At 36.5% G+C, this 21414-nt stretch overlaps 1 protein-coding gene across 19 annotated transcripts in view; it reads right to left on the minus strand.

The window, feature by feature from the left end:
• Nucleotides 1-395: 395 nt before the first annotated feature.
• The window catches only part of PTPRD (protein tyrosine phosphatase receptor type D), a 417654-nt gene continuing 396635 nt past the window's right edge, over nucleotides 396-21414 (minus strand). For 10 of the 19 annotated variants that reach the window (XM_060199562.1, XM_060199561.1, XM_060199560.1 and 7 more), the window contains 7 exons: nucleotides 13864-14149; nucleotides 13274-13452; nucleotides 12547-12679; nucleotides 11238-11363; nucleotides 8648-8802; nucleotides 5529-5664; nucleotides 396-4012 (listed from right to left, as the gene is read on the minus strand). In XM_060199562.1, coding sequence (XP_060055545.1) covers nucleotides 3944-4012; nucleotides 5529-5664; nucleotides 8648-8802; nucleotides 11238-11363; nucleotides 12547-12679; nucleotides 13274-13452; nucleotides 13864-14149 — 1084 coding nt within the window. In that variant the 3' untranslated portion in view covers nucleotides 396-3943. The remainder of the gene's footprint in view (nucleotides 4013-5528; nucleotides 5665-8647; nucleotides 8803-11237; nucleotides 11364-12546; nucleotides 12680-13273; nucleotides 13453-13863; nucleotides 14150-21414) is intronic. The other 9 variants (XM_060199565.1, XM_060199563.1, XM_060199564.1 and 6 more) reach the window with 1 other exon arrangement.

Raw genomic sequence — 21414 nt, forward strand, 5'->3', positions numbered from 1 at the left:
TTGAGCACTTCATAATATTGTATGACTTAAATCCAAGTCAACGAGTTTTTTTTCCCATGCTCCCAAAGATTTAATATGGAGTCATTTTAATGTGCATGAGAGCCATTAACTGTTTCAAGATAACTACTATATAGTCATCTTCCTCAGAATTTACTACTACTCGTGATCTCTAAATTGAATGAAACCCAGGGTTTTTGATATGTGAACTTAGGTGAACTATTTGAAACCGTTTGCTTTCTAGTGAAAAGTGCAGTAGACATTTATAGACAGCAGTTTCTCAGTAAACAGAATTACTTTGAGTACAAAGGAATGAGCAAGATAACCAGAGAAGAGGGGGTATATGTAATTTGTTCAAAACCAAAGTGCTTATGTGGAACAAAAGTAAAGGCCAGGGCTGCATAACACTGACATTTTTATTAGAATTCATTTGTAACAAATGGAACTTGTGTCAGCAAAGAACTGATTTTCATACAGACTTCTTTCGCCACCAATGTAACGAAGTAAGAAAATAAAAAGCACGCCTTTCATTCTGTAAAACATTTACGCGTACTACTAATTAGAGGTAATTGTATTTTTTAACAAGCCATTTTACAAGTTTTTTTTTTTAATTTTTCAGTCTATGCATCCAAAACGAGAGCAAAGAACACAACTGTTATTATCTTTGTAGACACTCCAAGCTTGGATGGCAAAGCCACGTAACGGATGGATAGGATGGATCTGTAGCCTTCTGATCTCTGCTAGAGTATCAGGGCACCCATAAACCCATATAGGAAAGCAGAACTCAAAAAGGGAAAAAAGAAAAGGGAAGTAAAAACAAAGGGAGGAGCTAAAACAAAGCAAAACCAAACAAACAGGAAAGAAAAAAGTCTGCACATGACTACAGAACTTATTTCTTTCCTGTTTCTATGTTGTTATTTACATACACACAAATGAATTTCTGAAGCATTTTCTTACAGATGGGTTCAAGTAATAACGTTATTGGGTGTAGAATCAATAGGGCAGTGCATAGTACAAAGGTATAGAAAGTGCAAAGTTCCCTAGAGGCCCTTCCCTCCCCTGGCTGTCCTCGCCGTTGTCTAACCATGCAAATCATTTTTAAAAAAGAGCTAAAATAAAGTTCTGTACAAATCACTTTTTATATATTTTGATTTTTTTTACCATTATAACTAATTACAAAATTATACATAACTACACATACATAGGTAAATAATAGCACCGTACTGGTTATGATGATGAAAATAACTTGAAAGTTTATGTACCGATAGATAAGAACTTTTCCTGGGAAAATAAAACTAGAAATAGCTGTACAGAAAAGCACAGAGTGGAATGCACATCAATGACAGTAAGGGAGTTAGTTTTCGAAACAGCTCCTGAACAGTAAAATATTTGGAATAGTTTCTGCCTCTTTCATATGTGGTATGCATCCCATCCAATTTCTTCTTGTGATCCTTTCTCTTTGCCAAATGGGCAGCTTTTGTGTCAGGGAGAAACTGCTCCTTGGCTGATGGTTCTGAGGTGCAAAACACTTACAGAGTTTGTATGTCCAACATAGCATGTCTACATGATGCAATGCCTGTCTGACCCCCTTGGTTTCACTAAATGAAAATTACAGCACTGAGTAATCTGGCACTTGGATAAATCTCCAAAAGATACAAACTCAAAAGAAAACAACAGACCCACATAATGCACATTCTTCTCTGGTTCTGATGTAGGTTTGAGAGTCTCATTCTGAGGTAGCCTTCTGGATACTTTAAGTATTATATATATTTTTTTTCTTTTCTTTTTTTTTTACAAAAGTGCTCAAATAAGATGCTTGCAAGTGTTTGGTCTCTTGGATTTCATTCTGCTCATGATGTTAAAATGTGGAAAACAAAATAAAGCAATATCAATGAAGCTACAATCAAACCAAAAGATTATACCTATACCAAAACTCCTTAAAAAATTTCCTTGGCCATTCTAAGAGTTCTTTAGATAAAGAAAACCCATGACCTCACCCATGGCTTCCTATAATTCCTGTAATTCTATTGGAAAATATTGGGGATACATGCAAATTTTCCTCTTTAGAAAAAAATATAGTGGAAGAGTAAATATACTCTAAAGTTGCCAGTGGTATTTGTTACTAAATAAATTTGAAGTTACTGAATGTTCCAAAGTAGATTTGGAAGGGATTATAAATAAAACGAGTAGCCTTTCCTGATGTTGGCAATTACGAAAGGAAGAAGGGCCCTGATTATCCAAGTGCTTTGGGCTGGTACAATCACTAACATCCCCGACTTGGTTGAAAACTAGGAATGCATATTATTCAGAGTTTTTGTACATGTGGTAAACATATAATGCTTTAATTGGAAGAGTAACATATATGAACAACTAATGGAAATACGAAACAAAAGCTAAAAAAGAAATGCTATTTAAAATAGGCATCAATTATAAGGCACTCTAAATGCAAAACTAAAACCAAAACAAACAAAGTTCAGCACTCCCAGGAGTGCTGTATGCCACAAAATGTTTCTGACTGAACAGAATAACATGAGTTTGGCTTTGCCCCTGTTACATATCATAAATGCAAATTTCATAGCACATACTATAGACAATATACGATTGAATACACTTTTTTAAAACTTGATAGCTGATATATTACAACATTCTCCCTTCCTAAAGGGATATGCACTGACCTTTCCCACATGCACACCTCTTAGATATTTAATATTTTTTTATTGCACTAGAGTGTTGAAAATATTGAACTTTGTTGGAAGCCTGGCTAACAAAATGGTATTTGTGAACATGACTGGGTAAGGGGAGGAGACTGGATAGGGAATTAGGGGGCGAGGTTTGACAATCACTGATGTGCATTCCTCATTTCCCATAAAAGTTAGAATTTTGTGATAACAAGAAATACCAATGTCATAAAATAGGTGTTACCATAGCTCTTCTACTTCAAAAACAAATGAAATTATGGACAAACTGAATGTAGCTATATCTTTCTTGTTTGAACATACTGTCTATATATACATAGACACCCCTATAAAATGGATATATATGTATATATATATTAGCAGCAACTTTATACTTTGCGCCTCCCTGTTGATTCCAAAATCAAAAGGTTCTATGATTATTTGAAAATCGGTATTTTCTCACAAATCAAATCTAAACATAAGTGTAAAAGTAATCTTACAAGACTGACACTGTAGATTAAAAGTATTGCACAAAAATGTGCAAAATTTTAAATTACATATTTCTACAGCAAGATATTACAGATAACAGTACTACAGCTTAAAAAAACATTTCGAAAATAAAAAATGGAGTTATGTAAGTTTTTAAAAAATTCACTTTATCGAGTGATACATTTTGTTAAAAAAAAGTCTACACAGTGAAAAATGAAGCGCAAGTCAGCAGTATTTTTTACAATACTAAAAAAAAAAAAAAAGAAAAGAAAAAAAGAAAAAACTAAATCAAAGACTTTCTTTCTAAACATTCCCTACCCTTTCCCCCTATAATGTTATATGAGCAATATGGTGGGAAGGGGTGATGTCGAAGCAGAGTCCATTTTATCATGAAAAGCCACGCCAGCAAACATCTTGCACTGAACTGCATCATTTTTCATTTCTTCCTTATACCTACCAAACAATCCTGAACAAGATGGTGGTTCTTTGCTGTGATTTCTTCTTCCCTTATTTTGAATCCTTGAGGTATCTGTAAATAAAATCCTTCAGATGCCTCATCAGTCAGGATTCGCTATTATTATTTTTTAGGTTAGATTGTTAAACTGTGAATTCTTGGTCCACCTGGAAGAGTTTACTTTTAATCTGTTTTGTGTGTAATAGTTCCACTAAGTGGTTGTTAGCTAGAAGTTAAGAAGGACTTCTCAAGTGCCCTGTATGGCTCAGAAGAGACTCCGTGGATAATGAAGGGCCTGTAGTAAAAATCCAAAATGGGTCAGGGGTTTCTACGTTGCATAGTGATCAAAACTGCCCAGGTACTCTAGCGCAGCTCGATAGCAGAACTGGTACTGATCCTGCAGGAGACAAAAGCATGGGGAGAGAAAGGAAAAGGACCATGAGTTCATTGTGATAGAAAAAGAGAAATCAACAACAGTTAGATTTCATTAGAAACAAAATCACTATTTTAAACCACTTGGTGTGTTTATTAACTTTACTTATCAATTTTAAGCAGTGACAGCTCGAACATTATCTTTCAAATAACTGAACTCTTTTTCCGATACTGCCATATGGAACAGACATTTAGCACCAGTATTTATTTTTGATAATTAATTTACTGCATACTTAGAAGAGACTGGTTGCAGGCAAACACTGACTTGAAAGATAATATGACTTTATTTGTCTTGAGGGCCACTATTAACGAAATTTGAACTACAATTTATAAATAAGTCATCAGACAGTAAGCCTTGCTAACTACAATTCAGAATTATTTCTGTTGTTCTTCTGTGAGAAAGGCAAGGGATATCAGGTAAGGAACATCACAAAAGTATATATGGTACTGGACTTCTAAGCTTTTTAATTCCTTGAAGTAGCATTCCACTACTGACCACCCACATCAAAAACTACTTGTGCCTTGTGGCCCAGTTCAATGTGGTTGCTAGTTGTTTGTTCTAGAAAGGAATATGTAAATAAAATGGCATAGACATGTCCTTTTTTTTGGAAATGGAGGGGATGTTGTTCTCTTGAAATAAGCTGCAATGTTGTTAAACAGAAAATATTATAATTTAGATATAATTTGCGACGAGAAAGGATGAGGAAAAGTAGGATTTTCTCCATAAAGGAAACTTATTTTCAGTAGCCAATGGGGCTGAAAGTTGATAGTTTCCATTCTGCTTAAATGTGCATTTTTCTACAATAAAAATGGTAATGCAAAATAAATGGAGTTTGTGCTTTCCTATCTTGTCAAAGTGTTAAGGTTTTTCAAATGTCCAATTTTCCTTTGTCACCCCAACACCCATTAAGCTTGTCAGACTGACAGTGTTTTCAGTACTGCAAGACTGGCAGTATTTTGAAAGTCTGGAAGATATGGTGGGTGATGAATTTAGGAACACAAATACATTGCATAGTTTGGCCTTTTGAGGAACAGAAACACTATCATTATTATTACTCATAGAAATGAATGGTCAATGAAGCAAACTAAGTCATAAACTAATATTCTAAGAAATATGAATATTTTGCCATAACTTGGAAGCATAATTTCTCTAGGATTCATTCTATATTTAATCTCACCTTTCAAAACAATTCTAAGATAATGACATGGTCACACCCATTTCCTTTCTCTCCCCCCAGAACACTGTTCTGCTCAGGCTTGTGGTGCTGAGGACTGAACTTAGGTGTCTCAAGCAATGAAAGGCTTTTTGGATAACTATTGTGCTATCTTCCCCAGCTCTCTCACTCCCATTTAAAGAGTGGGAAAATGAGGTTCAAATAATAGTATTTTGCCTTTTGTGATGAGAAGCCAGGCTTTAAGATATCCTGGCTTGTAAAACCTGCTATTTATGATTCTTGAGATGTGACAAAGATTTTTCTCACCTCTGTCTGTACCATAGCTGGTCGTTGTGTTCTTAACATTTTGACAGTCTGGAAAATATCTACAACACCTTCATATCTCATTCTTTCCAAAACGATGCTTAGTGTTATGAAGACTCCAGTTCTTCCAACGCCCGCACTATTATAAAAATAAAGGCAGTGTTACAATAGGATAGTACCAGCAGCATGTAATACAGCATACAATTCATATAGCGCTGGATATATTTGCTTTAGGTGGGCATATGTTCACCACCTTTCCTAAGGCAATAGCTGCATTAGGAATAGGTGGTATCAGGGGAGTCGGGCGGTAGCGCAGTGGGCTAAGCGCATGTGGCATAAAGCGCAAGGACCGATGAGAGGAATAGGTGGTATCAGATTCACAGACTGATAACTCTTAGGGTGTGTTGTAACGTAAGACTGAATGTGGAGTAAGTAGGATAAAATGACTTGCCAATAGGTAATGCTGGATGGGCTTGAGGAAACAATGTAAAATCAATGGATAAAAGGAGGGGTAAATAAAATACAGGCATATGCTATTCATGCAGGTCATAAAATTGTAGATATTATTTAAAATTAATCAATTCACCTTGTATGAATTAAAACTGAATTGGTTAATTTTAAGTTAAAGGAAAGGACCAGGTGATGATGCTTCTGGTAGAGCACATGTTTGTTCAAGCCCCGGGGGGGGGGGGGGGGGGAGAACTTCATAAGTGGTACAGCAACGCTACAGGCCTGTCTCTATCCAAAATAAATATTTTAAAAGTAAATTATGACAGCCTGTACATATTAACTAGACATAAATAGGAAGTTAAATAGCATATGCAAATTTTCCAGTTTTGATATTTTTAAATTTATTGGGGGATTAATGTTTTACAGTCAACAGTAAATACAAGTCTGAACATTTCTCAGTTCTCCATACAACAATACAACCCCTACTAGGTCCTCTGCCATCCTGTTTCATGACCTGAACTTCATGAGTCTTTTACTTTGGTGCAATACACCAGCTCCAGTCCTAGTTCTGCTTAGCATGGTTCAGTTTTGAGAGAGGCCTATAAAATGTATGTATTCCTACTTTTCGAAACTAGGAACTTTCAACAGATTCTCAAAGAAGTCTCTAATTAAGAGAGAGACTGATATATACTTATCTACTATTTTTAGATGTTAAGGAGCTAAAGCACCAGGCTTCTTTCTACAACATTAGTGAGATTTTAAGTTTCTGTTTTACTGTTTTAAGATGCTTTCTGAATCTTCACTGCAGCAAGAGAAGAAAATTAATTCACTGCTTTTCGTAAGACGCAGAAAAGCATCTGGAGGTTTCGGTAATGAAGGGAACAGTGTATAATCTGAAAAATCCCTACATTCTTGGATCCTAATTAAATGGCATGTGTAACGCATGGGCACAGGCTGTAGAGAATGGATGTGTTCATTAACTTGAGACTGTAGCAGACAGGCATTTATAAAGTCCAAACAGAAATGGTGAGTGAAGCTTTAAAACCCATGGACAGTTTTTACACAACAGCAGAGGCTATTTAGCAACAGTCAAGAGTTTTGAATGGGACAGATGACCTTGAAGGTCCCTTTCAACTCTGAAAAATTGAAATGGAACCTGAGACAGTGCAGTTTATAATCTTTTTGTTGAATTATCTAGTTACTACAGAGTCTATCTTAACCTTAATGTAGTTGCTCAAATGTAACAGAAGGTTTCTGTCTTTCTACTTGGTGCTCTTTAAAAGTAAATGACAGTGACCTTATGGCTTCTGAATTAACCTTTTTGTATTAATTTAGTGTTATAAAATAGTGTTTTATTGTTAAAGATAGTTTTACTTCATGCCATTATACCAGTGGAGTGTAATTTATACTTAAGCCTAAAATTAAAAAAAAAAAAAAGATGTGTGTTGGATTTATCCTTTTCCCTACAGAGTACGCTGGAAAAGTTTAACATTTTGGCAAATTATATGAAAAAATATAGATGTTGTTGTTTTTTTTTTTTTTAAATGAGAGATTCAAAGAGAGGCTAGACCTCAGCTCTGGTTTATGTTAGTGCTATGGATTAAACCTCAGAGCCTCAGGCGTGGAAATCTTTGCCACAGCTATTATGTTGTCTCCACAGCCCCAAAATACTTTCTATTTACTATGCCAGAATATGTATTTCAAAGTGTCATTTGCTATATACTCTTTGATGTTCTAGAGCAATGCCAATATGTATAATATGGCCTTCTCAGAGTCCACAAATAATGTTAGAGAGCAGCTGAAACATCTGCATTCCAAAGGAATTTTCCAAGTGTCATAGAACTATGTAGCTGTTAGGAGTAGAACTACAAATAATCTAGAGATCCAGGTCAAAATAATTTTAAGAAGGTTGAATCAAACTATAAAAAGGTCAGATATGGAGACTTAAAGTGGTAGAATACCAAGACTCTATTAGATTAGATACACTGAGTATCTTTTGCTGGGTGGTTTTTGCACAGCAACTTGCAAAAGCCCTGAATTTATGGTAAGTGTCCTTTCTGAACCGTTTATTTTCTTTTTCTATTAACTTCAATGGCTTGAATTATAAAATGCTGTGGAAACTATTGAAAATAATTAACTTGAAGGTGCTTCATTTTCTAATAAAGGACCAATTTTCAAGAAAATTGCAATTTTTACTGAGGGTACCATTTTAATCACTTATTGACTGGGAGAATTAGTATTGTCATTAAGGCTTTATAACTATTGATGGTTTTCTCAAAAAGACAAATATGGAAAAAGCTGTAGAAAGACAGTTATCAGTGTAATGTTATCAAGGCAAAGCAAGTAAGAAATGATTAGCTGAACCAATTATCATCAGGGGATGTACCAATAATCCTTGCTAAATTGTGAAAGAATTAAGAAAAAAGTTTGGTTATTTTTGTTGTTACAAAAGAGAAAATACGTGTGAGGGGATAAAGTTATTTTTGTTTTTTTTTCCTTTTATGGAGAGATGAGCCTTTGTTTTTGTTTTAGGTTTTATGTTTTTGAAAATAGCATTTCAACTATGGAAATTCACTGCAACAAATTTGTAACAGTACTGAACACACGGTCTATCTTTTCAAAATTATCATCCCATGAATCACAAGTGCAAAGTCATCATTTCTGATTCTTACCTGCAATGGACTGAAATGGGTCCATCTTGTCCAAACTGCTCTTTTGTTTTATGGACTTGGCCAATGAAGTCAATAAATCCTTCTCCAGACTTTGGCACTCCTTGCTCTGGCCAGTCAGTGAACTGGAACTGCCTCACTGTTCGGGACTGACCGTCCTTTTGGGAGAAAACCACATGCCCAGTCACAGTGAAGGATTCCAGGAGAATTCAGCCAGTGACAGGCCACAACAGCAAGCATGAGGTTTTTTTTTGGTTTGTTTGTTTTTTCCATAAAAAAAAAAAAGTTAAAGGGAAGAAAGTTAGGAACTTGTTTCACTAGAGACTTAGGGACATTCTAATCTTACCTGCTTTTGACACACATTTACTTTTATAATGCCCAGTTTAAAAACTTGGGTTCTTAAATAGTATTAGAGTTCCCATATTAGTAAATATTTCTGAGATTCAATGTTTGTTTCAAAATCAAAGTGGAACACAAATGCTCTGTTTCAAAAATTTAAGAATCCCATAGTGTAGTAAGAAATGGAGCATCCAGGCATATAAATCAGACCTAGGATTCTACTGTTGTTACAGTATCTTCACATGTGCTGTGTTTGCTTATTTATTTATTTTTAACATTGTCAGGTGACAAATGGTAACATTTAAATGATCTGACACAAATTAGCTAGTTGATGTTATCCTGGATGCCCCACATGCCTCTGGGGCATTTGAAGTTTAGCCATAGCACTCCACACAGCATGTGCCAGTTAACTGCTATTGAGCAGGACTGAGGCATCTAAGGAGATCAAACAGATTATTAGTCAATAATGCTCTAGTCTCAAAAGACACTTCTGGGCGACCACAAGAACCAAGACATCTGTAGAGGATTTTAACTGACAAACCCACATGGCGGAGAGAAAGTGCAAAGGGAGTTTGTTCTAAAATGATTGTGCAAAATTGCTCTGACTAATAAAGATATTTAGGGACTGCTAAAATTTTACAGTGTTTCTGGAAGGACAACAAAAGCAGAAGGGGACTTGCCTAAGTAGGAGTAGTAATGCCCAGTGACTTTCTTTCCCAAATCAACAGATAATCCATATTTCAAGATTAAGAAGTCAAGATCCCATTTGAGGAGACCCTGCTCCTAGTTAAAGTTTCAAGCTTTTCTCTTTTTCATTTTTGTAATAATCCACTCTCCATTTAAGTTTTCCTTTCCCTTTCTTTTTGAATAGGTTCTGGGGAATTAGAGACTCAATCTTTCTCACTTAGTAATATTGAGAAGAGGGTATTGGCTTAGTTGTCATGGGAGTCTGGGATTTCATTTCTGAGCACAGTTGCTTTTAGTAGCAAAAGGTCATGTGCACAAAACTTATTGTTTGGAGAAGAAACCATCTGACTCCACTTCAAGGCTACCTTTTTAATAATACTATGTTTATAAATGCCAACTTGCTTTCTTAAATGGGAAATTAAGATGAGAAACACTCCAGGAGCACAAACAGCAAAATGATATAGTGGCTAAATCTGAGATTTTTTTACTTACATATCTTACTTCAAAGTCTGAAAATGCTTCTCTTAGCCCCATCCCCCCCTTTTTTTAGAGAAGGTGTCCAAGGCATAGGCAACTAAAAACAAACCTATTGCCTTGAGTACAGTCACCTTCAGGTTACCTAAGACTTCAGTCTTTCTCGGATTAACAGGTCTGTCACCTGGGCCAACCAGCCTGCTAACCAATTTCTCTCTCAAGGCCAGACTGTAGGCATTAACATATACATACTCTCTCTCCCCAAACATGAATATAGAGAAAGATGCATTCTAGGGAGAAAAAAAAAAATGGATCAAGTATATAGATCTATTCTGGAGTTTTAGTCAACCCACTATGACAATTCCAAAAACAAAGCAGGGCTGGTGACTGACCCCTCCCTCCTCAAACACATTAGTAATCACGGTTTGAAAGTGGCTAAAAGCAAGGATATTAAAGTTTGTGCACAGTACATCTTACATGAGGGCTGAACCTTGGACTCAGCAATCTAGATAAGAAATGCAGAATGAAAATTATCCAACAAGGGTCACGGGTGCACAGCTCTCATGGACAGACACATCAGCACACCAAGGAATAAACCATGCCAGGAATCAAATTAGAATGTGCAAAGCTTGTCAGATTCTTCTAAAGAATGCTATTTGCTCTGCAGTTTTAAAATCATACCAAATTAACCTCCAAGCCCACATGACCTAGAGGGCTTTGCCAAACAACAACATATTTACAGCCTTGAGTAATGAAGAAGAAGAAAAAAAAAAGGCTCCAAAGAGAATGAGCTGAGAAGGTGAATGTAAGCACAGTCAACCAATCAGTAAATGCTTCCCAGCACACACATTCACCAAGTGCATCCCCAATGTTGGGCTGCCAGATGTTATGTTTGAACGGAAGCCAAGCTGGTATTTGTGAGAACATTTGCCAGAGGAAAAGTTACTTGTGTGTTTATAAAAACATGCCCTGTAGGATGGGTGATTTCTTTTTGCTTTGGGAATATGGTCACTTGGCAAATTTTTTCTACCAGAGATGCAAATGAGACTACTTTTCAGCTAGTGCTTAAGAGCATCAGGTTGTGCTAACTTACCCTGGCATCTGTGACCTTGAATTCTCTGAGGATGTACTGTGGCATATTGTATTCAGCCATAGGATCTACAACAAAATATTGGTATCTTGCAGATCGTTCTGCTGGCCAGTATTGGTGGCATTTCTCCTAAAAGAGAAATTTAATGTTAAACCATACAAAATATAAAGAAAGCTTTTTGCGTACCAATCTATTCAGTTCCTTTCTCTCATTAATATTTCAAAATACAAGGCCATTCCAATTGCATGGAAGAGATTTATCCTCTCTATAACAACTGAAGTTCTCTGAGAATGGAAATTTGTGTGGTTCAATATTTGCCAATGATATTAAACACAATTTTTTGGCATATTGTCGGTGCTTACTACACAATGGTTGAACACTGACAGCATATTTTTACATCTATAACATCATTTTTATGCATCGTGCTAGACTTGTCAGTTACTCCCTATGCCATGTCATATTTAAGTCATTGTGGTTTGGATGAAAGTAACTATCTAATCTGAAAAAGCACAACAGAACTCTGAATTCATTACATTTAAGTTTATGTGTCAGTAGAAGAAACTGAAGCTCAGGCAGTTACACTGCTCCGGGCACATGGCTAAGCAGGCACCCTCTCAGGTGAGCTACCTGGCTGGTCCCCTGAGGCAGTTTCAATGCCTTCACTAAGCCCTACATAGACTCAACTGTCAAATCAGAATACTCAAGTTACCTTCCTATGTGTGGAAGTTTTTCCCCTCTGTCTGGAGGTCCTAAAAGTTGGAGACATTCCTGCCATTTATTCAAATAAGTGAAACCGTCATCTCAAGAAAATATGGCAAAATATACCTGTGTATTTAGAAGCTTACTGGTAGGACCTTAGATATCTCTAATAATATTTAATGTGCTTTTCAGAAAATGTTTGAAAAGTTGACCTAAGATGATCAGATTATATTTTTAGAAAACTCTAACTTTGGGACATTTTAGTTAATAGGGGTGGAAGGTAAATAGGAATGTGCCCCAGGTATGAAAATCAAGGTCCCTCTGAGAAATGACAGTCATTCTGGTCATGAAATGTTAGTCTTTCAATAGTAAAAGGAAGTGAGAATGAGGACAGAAGTCAAATCTGAGGACCTGCCTGATTTTCTTTTCGTTTTCCTTTGGTCATGTATTACTGGAAACAAAGCACTAGCTCTTTCTTCAAAATCACACAATTCTTCAAATCACAATTCTTCAAATTAAAGAACATGGTGTGGCTTTTGCAAGGTAGAAACTGACACAGAATCGGCAGCCCAGAACGTACCAGCCTTTTCTATTTCAGAGAAATGATACACACACTCACTCTGCCCATTTCACGCAGCTTGGTGAGCATCACAACAATGGTGGAATTATGTTCCCAAAGCATCCTCCAGAAGTCTTCCGTGGTCTCTGCCAAAGGTCCCTGGGTAGCAATGTAGGCTTTCTGTTGTCTGAATTAGAGAATGAAGAGAGTGTATTAAAGTATTCTGAGAACATGCAAAGACTCGCACATGAAATGTAAACACCAAACTCAGTAATAAGTGAAAACATATTAATGTTTTCATACTGCAACTTCAGTAAATCCTTATTTTTATGCAACCAAATAAACACTTAGTAAAAAGAATGACTTTTCAAAACAAATTGCTTTGTTAATACCATGATGTTTGTCTTTATCATTATTTAAATCTTAGTGCAACACTAAATAGCTCAATTTCGTGTATCATACAAAGCACTTAAGAAACACTTAGTTGTGCTGCTTAATTCCTAGAAATAACTCTCACAATCTATTAAATTTATGACATATGGTCCAATACAGCTCCTTTATTAAGTCCTTCCACATTCAAATGACTCCTGAAAGTAGAGCACAAAATTTCAGATTGAAAACTCCATCATGGTTTCATACTCCTATCTAAAATAATAAAAGACTAACTGCTGACTTCTTCAGAAAGAAAATTCTTTGAATTGACATGAAATTCATTCTGGTTATAAAATGAGGGCACATGTAAATAGCAAGGCTTTGGACTGTCGGGATCAAGAGTATATACCTGTATCCATCAATAAAACTGGCATTGATGTAATCAGATCCTTCTACTCCTCGGATAGGCTGTAGACATACCCTTGTAGATTCATATGGCATAATATTAACAAGGCGGTTTTTGAATTTATTACATGGAAGATTGGCACTGATGAATCTTGAGGTGTGAGCTTTCGAGCTGGCTAGACGCTGTTGAATAGAAAGAAAAATCCAGCAAAGATAATTTTAGTCTAGTATGTGAATGCAACATGTCTAAGATTTCCTTTCATTCTAAATTGCTGACTTTAAAGCAAATAACTCTTCAAACTGCATTGCTTTTCACTTCTACTTAACAACACGTTTGAATTCTTAAATACAGTGTTCCAAGCATATGACCTCTCAATTTAGATTAGAATAAAAAAAAAAGAGCTCAAGGCCGTGAGTTATAGGAAGCAAAGAACAGAGAAAAAGTAAAGTCTTTTATAGTCAGGCACCTAAGGAGAAGGTCAAGTGTATCTTGTACTTCACACATTTGAAAGGTTAAGAAAGTAAAGCCACTACTCAAAAGATAATCCCAGAATGATTTGCTCCTGAATCGCCCCATCACACTCAGTGCCATACCTTAAATTCAAGCTCCATTCCCGTTACATTCTCTCCTGTTTCTATTTGTGTCAGCTTCTGAATGTAGGCATACAAGTTTCTAGCTGGCACTTCGGTATTTCCACAAGTCACTGCTTCTAGCAGCGCATCATGGATAAAGATGTATTGGTCTTCTGTTTGAACCATGTAATTCCTTTGGGCTCTCATTAAAGTTACATGGCCATAAATATCTACAGTTTTTTCATGCTTTATTCTTTCTAACATGGCATCTATGACAATGAAACAACCAGTCCGGCCAACTCCCGCACTATAAGAAAAATAAAGAGAAGAATGTAAGACCGAGAAAAATCTATCAGGAAATCAATACATAATTTTTATTCTTAATAAGTAATTATTAATATTCTCATTACTCTTATTAACCAGGTTTTAAGCACTTTAACTCTATTTAAGTCATGTATTTTGAATTCTTTAACACTGGAGCTTATTAATCTGATAAAACAGTGAAATCTGAGTTTATTTTACTTTCTCCGATTTGAGGAGACTATATCTCAGTTTCAAAATACAACATATTTTCTCCACTTTTTAGCTGGTACCACCTTACAAGGACCCATATATTTCTCAAAAATTTTTCTATAAAGTTTTTCTCTTCCCGAGTTTATTTGACATTATCAGTGTAAAGGGATTCCTAATAATACTTCCTAGTATTACTAGCAGAATGTAATGAACTAATGTATATAAAAGGTTTAGAAAAGTACCTGGTACAAAGAAAACACCAAATAAAAATTGGAACTATTAAAGTTATCATTGATGTTATTATGAAATTTGTTACTATGATAAATAGGTGCTTTTATCCTCACAGTGAATTTCTTTTTTTTTTTAATTGGTGATTTAGTAATGATCAATAAGATTACGGGATATGAGGGGTACAACTCCATATGATCTCTACCACTAGAGTTCCATATCCCATCCCCTCCAGTGGAAATTTCCCTATTTTTTATCCATCTACGAGTATGGACCAAAGTTTTTTATTGGGTACAGAAGGTGGGAGGTCTGGCTTCTGTAATTGCTTCTTTGCTGGACATAAAGCCCTCTAATTCTATTCATATGGCTACTGTGATAATTTTCTAGCACTCTAACGTCAGAGTCAAAGTATTATCAAGTCACCATAACTAAAGAGTAGGGTAAAATTAATTTGGTTTCAAAATGTAAAAATATTACAACTATCATAGAAATGCTACTTGACCATGCAACACAAAATAATTTTGAATTATTCTGAAACTTACTTAAACCTAAACATTAGACTGATTATATTAGAAGACAATAAACCGGTTATGATCTAAGTTACACTTTTTGCTCTCTTTGCTTAGGTCGGCCTGCCATCATATGAGGAAAGGGCTCTCAGGCTTGCTCTTTCTTCCTCTCTCTCGGCCCATGTGTACTCCAGTGTGGGTTTCCTCATTTTTCTTGAATAAAGTGTAAAATTCCTGAAAAAAATTAAGTTATACTGTTTTCAAACCATTTCAATTAAAATGTCCTTTTATCTGGGCCTTGGCACCTGTTTAAGTGCAAATCGTATGATGTGCAGGGATCCTGGTTTGAGCTCTGGGTTCCCCACTTGCAGAGGGGCTGCTTTACAAGCAGTGAAGCAGGTCTGTGGGTGTCTTATCTATCCTTCTCCCTCTCCCCATATCCCTCTTCTCCATTAATTTCTCTCTATCCTATCCAATGGGGGTGGGGGGCTGGCGGGGCGGGGGGTCAGAGAGGGGATGGCCACAGGAGCAGTGAATTCAGAACCTATACTCAATCCCAGTGATAACCCTAGAGGCAAAAATAAGAGAAAATTCCATCTATCTAATTTAAAATGCTTTACATTCTAACACTTAGCAAGTTCTAAAACTAACCTGGTGGGAAGTAAATAAACCATGTGAATGTATACTGAGATTAATGCTGAGCATTCTCTGTGGAAAATAATTTTTTTCATTGTATTATGTTACTTTTTGATATTAAGAAAGTGGAGTGCATGTAGTGCAAAATATTCTAGTGGAACAAAAAGGTATATCACAAATGACATCTCTTTCCTATCTCTGCCCATTCTGGGATCCTCTCCAGAGACTGTGACTATTTCTGGTATGTCCTCCCAAAAGGTCCTATGCTCTGAACTTTTGTTTCAGCTCACATAGTATTTGTTGTGTGTTGTTTCTGGGGTTTCACTGACTAAGTTTTTTAGATAGAGGTAGAGAAATAGTGTGTGTGAGAGACAGAAAGACATCACATCACTAAAGCTTCCTCCACTGTGGTGACTGTGGTGGGGGTTATGTTCTAACCTGAGTCACAAGCATGGCATACCCTCTTCCTAGGTGAGCTATCTTGCCAGCCCTAGTCACCTCATTTTTCAAATGCCTACATTGTATCATTAGAATGCACTGACATATCATAATTCATTTCACTACACACCATTTAATAAACATTTAGGCATTATTTTCTCCACAAACAACACTTCATTATTTACTCAGTATCTCTTTACTGCTATTTAATTCTTTTTATTAGTTCTTAATAAAAAGCAACCACTAGAGAGTGTGGCTGTGTTTCTTGTTTTTACTGCCGTTCCTTCCACAGCTGAAAGTATTTTGAAATTCCAGGCTAAATTCAAGTATTCTGTGTGTGAAAACAAAAGCCTCAATCTTTGTTACTGAAAAAGCTCTAAGGCATTTTTTAAACCCCATTACTTCTGGTCTTATGGGTCATTTTCCAGTTGGAGGAAACTGAATCGAAGAAGAGGAGGTGAGAAAGTCAACAAAGCACAAAGACTAGATCTGCTGTTCCAGAGAGACAATCTAATTTGCTGAACTGGATTACTGAGTCAGGTGGTTGAAAACACTGGAATTTCCTTGAGTGCTGGAAAGAATACTAACATAATAAAACATATGTGTTCTTACATCTTGCAGAAAGTCTTGTTTGTTTCTTACTTTATCAAACCCTTTAGTATCCACTTATGTATCAAGTTTGGCTGTATCTAAAATTTTTTTCTGAAGGAAAAGAAGGAAAGCTTTTACAGTTAGACTCTGCCTCTGAGAGCTACATGTACAACTTTTTCATATCTCCGGTAGAGGTACTGTGGAAGAAAGGTACAATTTCAAATGAATGGGTTTGGTAGACAGTAGTTTCAGTCCAGTGAAATGGCAATTTTTAGTGCCAAGTAGCAGCAAGGTGGCAAGTGAACATTTTGTAATAGTCATCCCTTTAACTATTGGGCAGCACAGATGAAATTCAGCTTCTGTCACATGGGAACATATATAATCACTATTTTACAATTGCTTACTTTTCTTTCAATTTCAGAAATTACTTAGATTTTTAATTCTAGTGCCCCCAAACCTCAGGATACTGACTGTAAGCTCCATTTAAGGTTTAAACCACAAAGTGGCATGACACTAAATGTCATGCAAAAGGTTCATAGGATGGTTTTAGAAGTGACACCAAAATTTTTTAGAGGAAAACCAATGAGACACAAGATTAGGTCTTAATATTATGCTTTATTAGCTTGGTGGTTCTAAGTACTGTGATACACAAAGTCCCACTTTATTTAGTTCAACCAAATATAAATCTGAGAAATATCAAGCGGTCCCTGACATTCCACCACCTTCCCATTTCCTTACTCTCCAAGTAGGAGTGGTTACCATCTTTTCCCAGATCCCCTGGTGTCTTACGTGCCCCATCACCACAGTTCGAGCCCCATATTATTGAAATTAATTTGGTAGGGTCATCAGCTATAATCAGAACATAACTTGACAGCAGGGAACTGCACCAATCATGCAGCCAGTGTATAATAAAGCTTGTGAAAGAAGTGAATGAATTTGTGAATGCATGAAGCCTAATGTAATGAGCAGCTCATTTAAATTCGGTAAACTTACTGAAAAAGTAGGACACTTTAGTCAGTAAAAGAAATCCTATTACTTGATGAAGGATCAGAGAATAGTGATTGGATTGATCCACAAAGTGTTTAACTGGGAGTAGGGAGAGAAATAAAAACGCTCTGAGCAGTTTCCATAGCTTGGTGTCCTGATATGCCATCACTGTGCAACTGGAAAAAACTAAGTAAGACACCCTGAAAAGGGAGGCAGCTTCTAAGACAATGAGTAATGTCTCTTTTCTTTTTTTGCCTCCAGGGTTCTCGCTGGAGCTCCATGCCTGCACCATGAATCCACTGCTTCTGGAGGCTATTTTTCCCCTTTTTGTTGCCCTTGTTGTTTTATCATTGTTGTTACTGATGTTGTTGGATAGGGCAGAGAGAAATGAAGAGAAGGGGGGAAGATAGAGAGGGGGAGAAAGACAGACAACTGCAGACCTGCTTCACTGCTTGTGAAGCGACCCCCCTGCAGGTGGGGAGCCAGGGGCTTGAACCAGGATCCTTAGGCCAGTCCTTATGCTTTGTGCCAGGTGCGCTTAACCCACTGTGCTACTGCCTGACCCCGTCTTTTTTCTTTTTTACTCATGTTGTCTTTCTGAATTGACCTATTCTAATTGTGCATTGCTTCTAACTATATACAACTTTATGCAATTCTTCCTAGTGGAAACCACACTGCAAACTTTGAAACCGAGATCTCTACATTAAGTCACTTCTAGATAATGACAAAAATATTTTTGCAAAGTATGTGTCAGGGATCATCCAATGTTTGGATGATGCATTATTCTATATTTTGGAAGAAAGATATCATAGAATATTGGAAAACTGATGGGAAGAACTCCAGTTTTAAACAGTAGCAACCTCATCATAATGGTGATGCTTCCCCCCACCCCAGAAAATTAAGAGGAAAAGTCATATTCATATATATGTCCACATTTAAATCAAGAGTTGTGGGAAGAAAAAAACAAAGGAAGAAAGGCTAAAGCACATACAAAGCCTATTTGTTTTTCTCCCAAACACAATATTGTTAAGTGCTTAAGCTTCCTGTTCTGTGTACCCTTAAACTTTGTGTCACCCATGCACAAAACAGGTAATGATAAACATTACACTTACACATAGTTGATAGCAGTACAACGATAATATGAGACTAAATATCAAAAAGATTGGGCTGGGTGGTGGCACACCTGGTAGAATGCATACATTACAATATGAAAGGATCCAAATTCAGTCCCTCGGTCTCCTCCCACAGGGGTGAAGCTTCACCAGCAATAAAACAGTGGTGCTGGGGTCTCTCTCTCTCTCTCTCTTTCTCGTTCTCCCCATTCTTCTCTTTCTCCAAAATAATGTAATTAATAATAAAAAGTTTAGATGCCAGTTTCAACTCCTTAAGTTCTTATATTTTTGGTTTTCAAAACATTTCCTGTAAAAAGTACTGAACTAAACTAATTAAAATATGATAAGCAAACATTCTCAATAAGACAGTTCTGTAATAAATGTAGCATATAAGAACAATGACTGAAACTTAACTAGCAGGGACAGGGAGACAGCCTGGACTTGCATAGGACTTGCATGCCTGAGGCTTCATAGACCTCAGCGCCACAATAATGTCAGAGCTGTATAGTGTTCTGGTCTCTCTTAGTCTCTGTCTTATAAAAATAAACCTTCAAAAAAATCTGGAATAGCAGATTTTGTTTAAGTTTCTACTTTCTTTTTTTTTTATATAGTCTATAGTAAATTTAAGCTTCTATTTTCAAAACAAATTTTAAAGAATAGTTCTGTGTTGTATATATACAATGGAATACTACTCAGCTATTAAAAATGCTGAATTCATCTTCTTCACTTCATCCTGGATGGAGTTTGAAGGAATCATGTTAAGTGAGATAAGTTCGAAAGAGAAGGATGAATATGGGATGATCAGAAGGGAAAACACAGAACTTGGACTGGAGTTGGTATATTGCACCAAAGTAAAACAGTCTGGGGTGGGGGGAGGGGAGGGCGGTTCCAGTCCTGGAAGATGATGGCAGAGGTGGACCTAAAGGGGATTAAATTGTTATGTGGAAGGGAGTCAGGCTCTAGTGCAGCGGGTTAAGGCAGGTGGCATAAAGCGCAAGGACTGATGTAAGGATCTCGGTTCAAGCCCTGGCTCCCCACCTGCAGGGGAGTTGCTTCACAAGCAGTGAAGCAGGTCTGCAGGTGTCTATCTTTCTCTCCCCCTCTCTGTCTTCCCCTCCTCTCTCCATTTGTCTATGTCCTATCCAACAGCGACAACAACAATAATAACTACAACAATACAACAACAAGGGCAACAAAAGGGAATAGATAAATAAATAAATATTGTAAAAACAAATAAATAAATTGTTATGTGGAAAAATTGGGAAATGTTATGCATGTAAAAACTATTGTATTTTACTGTTAACTGTAAAACATTAATCCATTAATAAAGAAAAAAGCAAAACAAAAAAGAAAATATCATCAAAGTAGACTTTATTCTAAAGAACAGAGGTAAAAATGTATACATAAGCCAGAAAAGGAAACTTATGTATTACCTCTTTCATATGAGGAAGAGTTGGGGCTTTAAGTATTAGAAGTATCTCAGTTTGAAACAATCCTGAAATTTAATATTTGATTTTTTTTTTCTGAACAAGAAAGGTTGTCCTTGAAAAGTCATCTAACCGACTGGCAGTAGAATCCCAGTTTGAGCCCCCAGCTCCCAACCTGTAGGGGAGTGAGGCAGGTCTGTAGATGTCTATCTTTCTCTCCCCATCTGTCTTCCCCTCCTCTCTCCAATTTCTCTCTGTCCTATCCAACAACTAACGACATCATCAACAACAATAACCACAGCAAGGCTACAACAATAAGGGCAACAAAAAGGGGGGAAAATGGCCTCCAGGAGCAGTAGATTCCATGTTGCAGGCATGGAGCCCCAGCAATAACCCTGGAGGCAAAAAGAAAAGAAAAGTCATCTAACCTTTCTTGGTTTCTCATATTTCCTTAGGTCATGATAGTGATAATTAAATCAGAGAATCAGATAGCAAGTCTTTAAGATTTTAAATGTATAGGTATTTTATACACATCAAGGAAGAGATAACCACTGTGTCTATACAGATTCAATTTTAAAGTTTTACCTCTGAAACAGACAAGGAGCCAATGATATTAACACTGGGAAAAGAATACAACAGGGGCTGGGGTAGATACCATAATAGCTATGCAAAGAGACTCTCATGCCCGAGGTTCCCAAGTCCCAGCTTCAATCCCCTGCACCACAATAAGCCAGAGCTGAGCAATGCTCTGGGACAAAAAAAAAAGAATCAACACAAGATCATTTAAGGTTAAACTTTGAAAATCTTGTTTTAAACTACTCTCTCCAACAACTCTCTCTCCATTTTGGGTGTGTTTCAGAACAAACAAACAGAAAACCCCCTTTAATTTGAGGAATTTCTGTTTTCACATATATTGTAGTAAATGAAGATGAAAGTAGAGTCCCTTCTTATGATAGTGCATGATGTCTGAGAGGTATTCAACAAATGTCTGGTGTCTTTTCCTCTTCTATGACTCGTAACATTTGGGAACTACTCTTAAGTTCATACAGGTAATACTAAGTGGCAAAAAGGGATGCAAATGCAAATTTAGAGATGATTTTAGTTCTTGTCCATCTTAATAAGAAATCACAA

The sequence above is a fragment of the Erinaceus europaeus genome, chromosome 10 (genome assembly GCF_950295315.1).
Source record: "Erinaceus europaeus chromosome 10, mEriEur2.1, whole genome shotgun sequence".
Classification (NCBI taxonomy): Eukaryota; Metazoa; Chordata; class Mammalia; order Eulipotyphla; family Erinaceidae; genus Erinaceus; species Erinaceus europaeus.